The sequence below is a fragment of the Pieris brassicae genome, chromosome Z (assembly GCF_905147105.1).
Source record: "Pieris brassicae chromosome Z, ilPieBrab1.1, whole genome shotgun sequence".
Lineage (NCBI taxonomy): Eukaryota > Metazoa > Arthropoda > Insecta > Lepidoptera > Pieridae > Pieris > Pieris brassicae.
In genome coordinates, this window is record NC_059680.1 from 3494860 (window position 1) to 3507770 (window position 12911).

The 12911-nt window shown below is 33.0% G+C and overlaps 1 protein-coding gene across 1 annotated transcript in view; it reads right to left on the reverse strand.

The window, feature by feature from the left end:
* LOC123718461 (Krueppel-like factor luna) overlaps positions 1 to 12911 on the reverse strand; it is a 62111-nt gene that overhangs the window by 4946 nt on the left and 44254 nt on the right. Inside the window, exon 2 of the mRNA XM_045674970.1 lies at positions 1420 to 1633. Within this exon, the coding sequence (XP_045530926.1) occupies positions 1420 to 1633 (214 nt within the window). The remainder of the gene's footprint in view (positions 1 to 1419; positions 1634 to 12911) is intronic.

Here is a 12911-nt window from a genome sequence, read left to right on the forward strand (position 1 = left end):
CGTCAAAAATTGTATAATGCGCCATCTTACGTTTAAAAATCACGCTTTCAAGTATAGTATCCTTGCATTCCCGTGCTCGCCCATGAATATTTAAAATACATAATAATATTATAATCTATGTAGCCGGGGTGATCTTGCGAGACGCGTAACACGAATGATTTTAATTTATGTATCTTTTTATTAAAAATATAAGAGATGGAAAAAGTCTCAAAAGATCAAAAGATGGATAAAAATAAGTATCCTTGAAAGATATTGTAAGGCTACAATTACAATAGACGGCGATTACCACATCTAAGTGACCTTTAAATCTTTTGCCCCAGTTTCATAAAAAACTTTCTCTCTCTGAGAACTTTACATTGAAAAGGCTGCCAGGGAGAAATTAAATTGTTTGTTGCTATTATTGAATTATTTAAGTATTTCGTGTGATTTATGCGATTTGAACGAACTGTTATCGCAATATATATACTAAAACTAATTAAATCAGCTATGATTAGATTGAATAGGCCTAATGGTTTCTTATCCCTGGGGTCGAAATGATCGTGGAACAGATACAGAAATCTGGAGCCCAGCTTATTAGCTGTAGCACCATTATCGCGCGTATCCAAGCTAATATAAATATATTTCCGAAGATCCAAAAATAAGAAATAGCGCGGACGCCACGCTTAACTCGGAGTCTAGTTTCTGCATCTTACTCTATACTAATAGAAAGAGGAAAGATAAAATAAAAACATACTGCACCAATTTTTACAATTCTTTCAACATTCTTCTATGGAATAATGCTATATTTTAAAAAGTCCAGCCATAAACTAGGGACAAGCCGCTCATTTGTAATATAGGGTCAATCAGGTTCTACTAAATAGTTCATTATCACAACGACTAATTATCGGTTTATCTGTGTCGGCATTGACATCGGATATTGATAGCAAATTGTCCGTGATGAAGTGCCTGAGACTGGAGCAATACGTCAATCATCGTATCAGATTGTAATCGGCAAGTATTATATTGTTTAACTAAATAAAGGTTGTCTGTTGAAAGCCAAATATAATTTTATCGCGTAAGTAATTTTTGAACAGTTACGAAAGTTAAAGAAAACCTTCTTTACAGTTACAGCCAGTTCTCCAATCAAGCTTAGAATGGACGAGAAGAAGACTATAAACTCTTCTTTTAACCACCAAATTTTGGTGATTAGTTATTTATATTAACTCTAAAGTCATGAGTTTCAATTCCAATGACATATTTGTCTTTCCATTTGGACTCTTACACTTAATCGTATAGTAAATAAAAATTCAAAATGTGACACCAGACTGATCACCTAATAAAGAAAAATTATCAAATTATCGTGCAATCTGAGGCTAAGATGTAAATCGGGTTTAAGAAGTATTATTATTACCAGTAAAACTGGCAAGCATGCATCCTTACCTCTCGGCTCGTCCGAGTCACTCAGAGGCTCTGTTTTGACTGCGGACACAGTGAAGAGTCCCGGAGAGATGGGTGATAAGGGGGAGGCTGGCGACGGCGACGGGGTCAGAGGAAGAGAGGTAGTCGAAACTGCCCAGTCTTCTGCGTCTTGGTAAAGTGCAGCGCGTTTTCCCCGAGGCTCCTCGCGGAGGTAACGTTCCATTTCGTACATTGACTGAAACGTACAATCAATAATGTAGTCTAGTATTAAAGCATTTATACAAAAATGACATTTTAATAGAATAATACAAAATCAATTGATCGATACCAGAAGGCGGAAGCTATCAGGCATCTCAAAAGACACTACAGAAGTTATTTGTATCATTCAGAGTCGAGACATAACGTTAAATAATTAAAATCAAAATATCATTTATTCATGTATCTCTTATTGTACAATTATGGTCGTCAATATGATTCCTATATGTCTAACTTATTGTACTTCGACATAAGGGAGTCCATGCTAAATCTAGACTGTCAACCCAAGGGTAAGAGAAATCGGTTACTTAGTCATTTAGAATATAAAAAATAATATCGCAATTGATTTAATAGACAATGTTTGTTCTGCCATACTACAATAATACAATATTCGCATTATATTTTAAATAAAGGCTTATTATATACTGAAGCATTTCGAAGTCATATCCAATATTTCGATAATAAAGCTCAGTTTATAATGAATCGTCTTTTGGTAATTGGGCTTAGGGTTCAACGACCTAAGCCAAGGTTACAAGGTGTAGGGCATATTGTATCCAAACGTAACGGGACTTAAGACCTACGTTAGAACAGATCCTCGTCTCCTACGAATAAGGCTTAAATTTCCATAACAAGGATATGCGGTACTTATATGAAAGTTTGTGATCAAGATGCTCCATCAACAGAAGCGAGGTTTATGAAGAAATATTTTAATATCTTTGAATATATTTATTGATTATTGAAGTGTGAAATTTGAAGACCCTGGACCAAAAATAAGCACACAAAAAATTACTTAACTGTATGTAATGGAAGAAATGATTTTTAACAACTTCAAAAAAGATTATATATGCAATAGTTATCTGATTACTGGAAGATGCCTGTTGTTTGGCAGCACTAATAAGCAGCAGCAGTCATAACTATCTGACAGCATCGACAAATCGAGGGTAAATGTTTTAATTTTGTTATATTATGAGCGTACTTGGTTTCGGGAAGCACAAAAATGTTATATAGAATTATTTAGAACAGCGCAATAGAACGATACACTTTTGTTTGGAAAACAGAAGTCCTTTATGGACGTACCTATTTGTAACAAAACGGAAGAACAAACTTCATCGTTCGAATAGAATACGAATACAAATTGTAGGGAAAGTCGATAATTTGTGATGACAAATAGAAGAGGAACAATGAAGACCAGATGGCCAACGTGAATACAATACAAAGTTTTAGTGCATTTATGGAATTTATGATACGCCTTTAAGGTGTTTTGATTAATAATTGTGATTAAATTTGGCTGTGTAACGCTCTTTAAGTTGAATTAAAATAAATATATTTTCTATTTGATAAAATTGTTATTGTTCATACGTATGTTTTTTTTACTTTTAAAAAACAACTTAAATGATATTATTTCGTGACTGCTAAATGTTCATACATGTAGTGGTGTATTTTACTGTTTTCGTAGTCATTTACTAAACCCACTAATTGATTTAGTTAATTACCCACAAATATCTCGATACTCGATAGCTAGTATACACACGTGTCCAATGTAATTTTGACAGATATTATTGTACTTCAAAAATATATTTTATGAATTAATTTATATATTTTTTTATCGTAACAAATATCTTTAATAGTATCTACCTCATCATAATAATCAAACAAGTATTTACAATTTAATTGAACTACATAGTAATAACTAAGATAATTAAAAAATAAAAGCTGCAGCAACAAAAAACAAAACAGCAACAGCTGTTATAATTAAGATTTAGCTTGCGACTTTTTGACCGATTTTGGCAAATCAAGTTATTATATAAAAAAAGCTTTTTTAAAATGTTATGTTAACCTTATACCACAATTTATATATAAATAAACTTAGCAACTTAATACATTTAAATGTTAGATGGATTAATAAGAATTATTGAGCCTTTCTAAGGATAGTGCCATCAAACGTACAGGTATCAACGCACATACTTTAATTTCATATTGCTATATAAAAAATATATTTCGTGTACATTTTTCACATATTTATTTTAAGCCCTTAAAATGACTGTAAAAAGCACACATTAATGGCAGTGACAGAAAAAAGCTTTAAGATTAATTGAAATCGTATTAAAATGAGATCCTATCTCCGTTTTTATTATATTATATAGTCGTTGTCACCGTTAAAGCTGGTCGAAACGTTTCGGTCAGCGAACAACTAGTATGGGCTACATTCCCATAGGTGTTCATTGCGTTAGAAACCACATCTCCCATGCGTATGGCCATCCTACATAACTTACATCTTCCGGCGCGTGAAAGCAGACTTTCGCATTTTCTCGCTTCCAAGAAAATACATCCGTACAAGATTTTTATAAATCTACAAGTATTACACACCGCACTAACACATTCTATGAGTAGGTCTAGTGTCATTGCTATGTAATTTTTATCAGGATTTTAAATTTAAATGTTGATAACTTTGACCCTATTCCAATAAAATACAGCATAAATATTATTCCGGCGATAGCGTATACACTGACTTACATACAGACACTCAAACAATACATGTTTTGTATTTTAATAATTACTATTTTCGAACCGATAATATTATAGATTGTGAGCAGTCAGTTTCCAATATAATTGGTGTTTACAAATTTACGATGACAGTACAGCGTTAAGGCACAGTAAACCTCAAAGCATATTAGCACAACTTTCCCAAACATTGTCTTAATTAAAACTGAAATACTTAAGCCAATTTAAATTTTAATTAATGTTTCACTTCGTATTCATTAACCATTCGTAAAATCGTACTGCCACTGTAAGTTGCAACTAATGTTGTCGTACAGCGAGTCATACATATCTATATAAAAGCATCGTATCGTATACGTCTCGTAACGTAAGGTTTCTTGTGATACAAATGTAACAATCCATAAGAGATTGATGTTACCTAAATCATACAGCTCTTTAAAAGGCTCACCTATGCCGTTTGCATACAATCAAATGAACGAATATACATACAATGAACAATGATCTCGATATATGAAATACTAAATTGTTTAAGGTCTAAGTGAAATATTTATATGATGGCAGTGCATAGAACTTAGGATAAATTTGGCCACTTTGGAAATACCGAACTTATTAGAAGTGCTTGGAAATAGGTTACACATACGAAATGTATAATTATAAAAATTAAACCTAATGTTTCTTCGCTTGTTGTTTTCAGATGAAAGCGCATTCTCATTGTTACAACAATGCTTGAACGCAAGCGAGCATGTAAACGATTTTACGTGAAATAATTTCTTTCCATTTTACAATTTATGTGTAGGTTGTGGTTAGGGAATAAAAGATCGTTTGTGTGGGTGTTTTCTTGTGAAGTTATATTTTATTTTATAAATTTAGGGTGTTTCGAAATTGTTGATGTCATTGAATTTTTAGGATTGGGACAAGCCTTAAAATAAGGTCATAATTTATGTGGTGAAAATTACCACATGAATATATTTGATACTTTTTATAATTGTAGTCATTTGTTTATATTACATAAATAAATATGTATTATTGTTATTTTTTAATTATATCGTGAAGTTGAAAATGTAAAAATATTTTTACTATACGTATAGAAAGATGAGTAAGCCTAATTCGAAATCTAACGTTGATAAAAAGCTTTTCTCGAAGATTAAACAAATTATTTTTTAGTAAATTATATTACTGTGTGTGTTTAGCAGCAATCGCAATTCTTATTATAATAAAGACATATTTATGTTTTTGAAAAAGCTCTATGTTATGCCAATGGCATATTATGAAAATCTTGAAAGTAGTACTAGAAACTTTTCAAGATAGTAATTATAAAATTAGTGCAAAACAAATGTTACGGATCTTGAACGCTAAACAGAAAACTACTGAAGGTTAACCGTCAGTCTCGTGTGGCGTGTCTGGTCCTGTCCAGATGCAGCAAACTTCCGCAGCCGCAAAACCCGTCCACTCATATTTTTCTTCTACTAACACGCTACACTCTGTTTACCCATTATAATTATATGAATAAGGTGGTAGTGGCCATGGCGCAACCCGCAACTTTCTTTTGTTTCTGCATCAGTATTTTCGACATTTCGATTAAGAACTGTCTCATTAGACCGTATCACCGATCGTACCAGCATATACGAAGCATGCGATGATATCACCACATCTCAAATGGTTAGCGCCGGGGGTATCTTCTTTTATTGTCCAATCTTCACAGGCCGTACAGAAGATTTGACCATATACAACAAAGAAGAACTCGGACCCCGGACGGTGAGAGACCACAGAATAAATCTTTCTTAATTTTCATATAAGATCCTCTCAATTCGAGACCCTACTTCCTGATCAGTTCTCGTTTCTAACCCAAGTTCCCAAATTATAGCGTCTACAGGTAAATTAGGGCTTAAATCGTCGTTTCGAGAAATTACCATCACCTTCTTCCTTATTGCATTAATACTCAGACCGTCTATTCGCTAGTTTATCGACTCTATTAACAAGCATTTAAGTCTTGTATTACGTAACTTTCCAACCAGAAGTTGTTGAAGCTTTGGCAGTTCAATCGGAAATAGATTTAAAGCTTTGTGTATAGAACAAAAGTTCGAGTGTGAAAATGTTTGAAATACGCGGTAAAGCAATTTTCGTTACGTCGCTTTGATGCCAACGCGTTTCAGTTACACCGGATTTTGTAAAACGCAGGTGGGAAATTGGTTTTTCAAACGGAGGTCACATTTTCATCTCAGTTATTTGGCGTATTTTTTTAAACAATACAAGTTAATGCAAGAAAAACATAGGCTTTTTCTGATCTTATAAGTAAGAAGCAAACACGTTAAGATAGCGTTTATAGCACGAGTAATACGTAAAAATATCACTTTTACAGCGTCCATTGCTAGTTAATTTATAACTGATGATGATCTATTTCAAAGCACGCGTGCTAAATTTCATATGAATCTGTTTGGGCATAAATACCTTTTATTTATATCATGTATAACATATAGAGAAGTTTAGTATTTTATGAAATACCAACGCATATTTGAATAGCATTTAGTTAGAACAGAATTAAATGGAACGGAGACGACTTAAGACTCCTGTTGTTCAGATTTAAAATGTTTATGCTAGAAAAAGACATGTTTGAAATTGTCGGTTAAAATGAATAACAAATGTAACCGCAAAATGAAGTGAGCGTCACTGTATGAAAGCCTACTACATGCAAGTCGACGATTTTACATAAGTTTGAATTATTCAAATACAGTATAATTTCATTCCGCACTATCCCAGCCATTAACCTACTTTTGTTCTCGCCATACATTCGAGAGAAATGAATTATGTACTGCAAACTGATGTTCGCTATTACGTTATTTTGCAACCACTTTTGGCTAAAAGTCCTGGATTTTTGTCATTTTCCAGATTCTTATAAAAATCTTGTTTTCTTTCTTTCTTCAAAAGCGTTATGGCGTCTTCAACTTTTACACTTTCCTATATTTCTGACATGTTTGGTATATCGGGTTCGATTCCAATTCAGAGTACAGATTATAATTAAATTTGTAATTTAATAAATATCTTTAAAAGTTGGTATGCCGACCCCCAACATACGTTTTTGTTTTGTTTACTAGCCAATATAACATAAGAAGACGGAAGCTACTGATATAGAACAGTCTGTCTTTAGAGGACTGTCACGTGTCCACCGCAATTGTTTTCTTACCCCAACGTCTAATTCGATTTTATCGTGTACTTACTGTATTGAATAAATAACTAATCTAGTCATTCTCAATTGTCCGTCCTTTAGAACCCAGTAGAACACGTAGCAAACAGCGACATCCAGATTGAGCATTCTCAACGAGCTAGGTCTAGATATCCATAGTTGCATCCCCCTAGTTACAATTTATCATTCAAAGTATTTGTTATGTTTGCCTACAAGTACTTACCAAATTAAATCCTCTATTTTGTTATTGTTTAGTAACAATGTATCAGTGTGCCAAGCATTTGCTAGCTTTTGTAAATAAATAATTCTCATTGAGAACAGGTAATACTGTGCATCCTTGAAACCCGTTAAAGGAACACTGCACTAGACTACGTAACAGGACACTGGAACTGGTTCCGAGGTACGGTTTAAGTTAATTAATAACTAGATTCGATTTTGTTTTATTAATGTCCTCAAGGCCGACTCGGCCTATGTCTATTGAGACTAACCGTGTACACTGGTGATATTATAGCGTAGAAATATATTCACAAACTCTCCATAACTCTCGTACGTATGAGATGGCTGTTCGTTCGTTTTGGATTACCAATGTAAAAAAATCTAACATATTTTTAATTCGTTTCGACACTGGAATCCAACTCGAGGCAAGGAACATGCTTAATACTTATGACAATATAAATAGGTGATCAGCCCTTGCTTGACGTCATTTGAATGTTACTCAGTATATAGTAATAAAATGGATTTAACATCCATACAAATTAATAACATTACGTTAGATAGGCATTGTTTTCTTATTCTACGCAAAGTTTTGCTATTTGAGCGTACAATAGGCTTTTATAAGCAAAGCAGGTTAAACTAACAAACTTGTACTTCTAATAAGACAGTGAATTTAACAAACATTTGTTTAACAGCATTCAAAGTTTATTAGTCTGCGTCTCATTTACATTTAACTTTTCTATATACTTAACTTATCACGAATACATAATCTTAATACTACACACACAAATGTATGTATGTAATGTATGTATGAAAGATAATAATGGTGCAACGGGTAGTCTTATCGGTATTAAGCGATCTCTTCCAAGAAACCCTATAGAAGAAAATATAAAAATGAGTTTGTACAAGAGTGTGAAACTAATAACACATACCAAAACAAAAACAATTCTTAATTAATCAAGTAAGAAAAAGGAAAAACTTAAAAATTAAACAAATTCCAGTGGATCTAGACAATGGAAATAGACTACACATTGTTACTGAACCTCCACGAGTAACTAATATAATCAAGTGATTTAACTTGCATAATTAAGTGACCCTGTTGCGATTTTATTAAATTTCAGCGGCTAAAAGTAGAAAATTAAATCAATTTCCTTTATATGGGTGAGTAACGCCTCACTTGTTGCGTAACAATGCAACCGTTGTGGTATTTTGGTCAGTGACTCACGAAGTAACGTAAGCATCTTAAACAGAAGAGATTAAACCAAAGATTTAAACGATTTAAAAACTATTGAACCGGACACAAGAGCGACTATATAGCCATTTGTAATGTCTGCCACACGTGTGTTCGTTTTCGCCGTACGATAAATTATGTGCTTGAAATCTTTTAAGTAGTATAATATCTTTACACATAATGGGTACTTATTCCTTTAGGTTATTTCAGACTTTTAAAAGTGTACATTACAGTTCTAAATACTTTAAAAATGAAGGTAAATCTGCGTGTGTCTGGTAAGTTTCCGAAAAAGTATAAATATTCGAATAAATTAAATTCTCGAATTGTATTTTAATGTAATTTAAATGGTTATATTAGTCCATAGATTTATATGCTAGTTGAAGCACGCGTGCGATGGTGAACCTATTGTTAACACTTTACACCAATAAAGTTATTGTTGTTGTAAATTGTTAAGTGGAAATGTACCCAATCATTTCAAATTTTGTTAGCGTCTTCAAGAATTGAGAATCTCTGACATATTTATCTCATACGCGCACTGTTATTAGAATTTGTATTAATATAATTTATTTAGAATAATGTTACATTCTGTACGAGGTAGTCTTTAAGTAACGTCTTGCATAAATTATAAATCATTAGCCTTTGTAAACATCTTATTTCTGGGATGGGCTTGTGAGCGAGGCAAAATCCATCCATCCCGGCCTACGGAATAGTGTACACTTCTCTAATAGGTAGAGTTATAAAATTGGATATTTATGGACTGTGAAAATTCATGAAATTTAATACGCGATTCGTCAACGATTGTCAAGGAAGGAAAAGGCAGTGAAGGATCTTTTAAACTTTCTATTAAATTCTAATCCCTTGTTTGTAAACGTAAAGCTTATGTATTGTTTAATCTTAATAGATGAAATAATTGGATGTATTTTTAATATCCTTCACCGAAAAGGCGACTTTAACTAAGTTTTGTTGGCCCTTTGGTTTGAGAATCGTTAAAAAGGGTTCATAACATCAATAGGTACGTATATATTGATAGTTTAAACAAAACTACATTGCTAATATAACGGAATTAATTAATAATTTTAATTGCTTTCTGTCAAAAAGCTTTTCCATAAACGTGTGCTGAAAAGCATTCGAAACGTCGAGTTAAGTATACAATGTAATGAATTTATGATTATAATATAGCCTTTATATTCCGAAACTCTGTGATCTTTAATGTATTGTCCTTTTTTATAGAACAGGAAGCAAACGGGCAGGAGGCTCACCTGATGTTAAGTGATACCGCCGCCCATGGACACTCTCAATGCCAGAGGGTTCGCGAGTTCGTTTCCAGTCTTTTAAGAATTGGTATACTCTTTTCTTGAAGGACCCTAAGTCGAGTTGGTTCGGAAATACTTCAGTGGGCAGCTGGGTCCACATAGCGGTGGTGTGAGGTAAAAATTACCTTGAAAGACGCCCAGTCGTGGAACGGCGGACGTCGAGGTGATACGGGAGGAATTTCATATTCTGCCTCGACGTCCCGATGTTACTTCAGTAATTCTCGGAGTTCGGTTGCCTCTTGGCAAAGGCCTCCTCTAACCCTTTCCACTGTTCCTTTATGACACTTCTCCAGGTGATTAAGGAGTCCTTAAAGTCCTGGCATCGAGCGATGCTAGAAATATGTTTTTTTTTGTTAGAGGGCGGTGGTCTGATCTTTTCCTTGATCCTTGATTAGATTGTTTTAGAATGTGTTTCTTTTTTTAAATGTGTTTTGTTTTTCCGGTTTATAGTTGTTGTTATTTTGGCGGGTTTCTCGCGTGTATTTGTTAGTTTTTTGATATATCAGAGGTCGAAAAGGATCTATCTGTTCCTGTGTATTGCAGTATGTTTGGTTTCAATATTTACTTTTGTCCCGCATTGTTTGTTTTAGTCGATGCATTTTCAAACTTGTTAGATGTGTTCTGTTTTTTCTGTGTAGACAAGTTGGGAGATACAGTTATTTCTTCCTTTTTTTCGCACTGGTTATGCTGTAGTTTTTCAATTACCAATAATTGGTTTCCTCTCAAAAAGGCTTTGTTTCCTTTTTTCCATTTTTCCTCTATTTTTAGCTGTAGTTGTTTTCGAGCTTCTACTACCTGCTTGGTGGAGTCCTCTCTCCTTTAAGATTGTCGTATCTTTTAAAAGCTGTATAGCCTACCTCCTTTTATTTCTGTAACTGAGCTTGGAATTTCTTCCGCCTGTTAAGGACTTCAATCGGATAATCCTCCTTAATGTAGTACTGAGTATTTTCTAGACAGGAATTGTTTTTCTGAATGTGTAACTTGAAGCTCTTGATATTGAACGTTATAACAACAGGTCTTATGCTTTCACCATTATTTCCCAAAGCTTATTTTTGTCACAATTAAATCCAAAGCACAAGTTTATTAGATATACTATAATATTCTCAAATTTTCAAAATAGGTATTCTCACTCTCTTCTACTCTGAACATGACTGCGTGCTTTCGTCGTGAATGCCTTTCTAACTTATTTAATTTAAACTAATCTTCTTGAATTGTTTTCTCTTATTGTTCATTTTTTAACTCAAGATTTGCAATTTTCTCGTGAATGTTGTTAATGTCTTTTTTAAATCCTCTTTCATGTCTAACATATCTTGTTTTATTGTTTAAACCTTGCTGTAAATTTAGAAACATTTGATGAATTTCAATAGTGTATCATCAGTGCCCTCGATCCGAAAAAATATAAATTTGTCAACGAAGATAGGAAAGTCCATAAATTTTAATTTTCTAATTCTATAAATTTAATTAGGTGTTTCAACGAATTTGTCTCACAATCTTTGTTTAGGAGGAACAAATAAAATTAATAAATAGTGCAAGTCAGTTTATTCGATCTTGGGCCGCTTAACACTTAGTCGATACCCATATGTGGCTATCTGAAACTATGCCATACTTATAATTTTTTTTTGTATAATAGATAATTTGGTGACCAGTTCGTTTGGATGACTAATGTATGTTTATTATTTGTATTTTCTTGCACTAAGATTTTACAAGAAGCACTTTATTCACTTTTAGTGCTAAACGTCACAACTTCACAAAAATTCAACAGTGTTTTGAATTAGTTTGATTGTTTAAAGCGTATCACGTCAGTTAGAGCCTCGTTAAAACACTTAAAATTTTGATGTGTTTTGTACTTCTGACTTTACATTTAACTATTACTTAGCAGTATTATTAGACGTTTTAACTTTAAAACGCACTTCTATTTTAGATATATTAGCGATATTTCTATCGATCTCACAAATTAAACTCTTTTTTCAACTCTAACGAATTGAAAAAAAATTGCAGAATCAACGAAGAAGATATTAGTTTCCTTTGAACCTTGTAAGCCTTTGTTTATCAATGTGATGAACTGTGTGATGCATATAAATTGCATCAATTTGCTTAAAATATGCAGCTTCATTTTATGCAGATTGACTTTCAACTTAAATGTATTGACACGCTTTTTTCGTTACCTATGGGTACAGACCACATACATTATGTGGTCTGTATTGTTTTTTCTAATTGAAAAAGGTGCATTTTTAATTTAATTTTATTTAAAGGTAATCAGCGTTCTATGCTTGACACCTACAAGAAAATGCCTGAGTCCTCACAATGACTTTGGTTGTCATACGAGCGTGTTTAATCGTTATAGAAAGTACATTGGTGCATAGCCATACTTCGAACCTACAATCCAAGGGATAAAGTCGCATACTGAAGATATTTATTTTTTTAATCATGTATTATAAAAATTACATTATTTACATAAAGTTTCTTTCGAGTGTTTTACAACACTCATCTGCGCAAAATCGCCTAGATACGGCGAGTTACATATACTGTACTGAAGTTTATTTAAATAAGTTATCGTGTGCGTTATAAACAATTATATTTCAGCGCTTACATCAATAACTACATCGTCATCACACCTGGTCTACGGACAATAGAACTATGGACATACAAATAAACATTCGTGTCGAATTGTAAACCTTTACGGCTTTATATTAAAAAGGAACAACTTTAGGAAGATGCCAAATGAGGTAATCCCGACTTTTGAATGTTCATATTGAAAATAGTATTATTAGAAACATTTTCAATTTCAAGGATCTGACTGAAAATCATTATAAACACATTA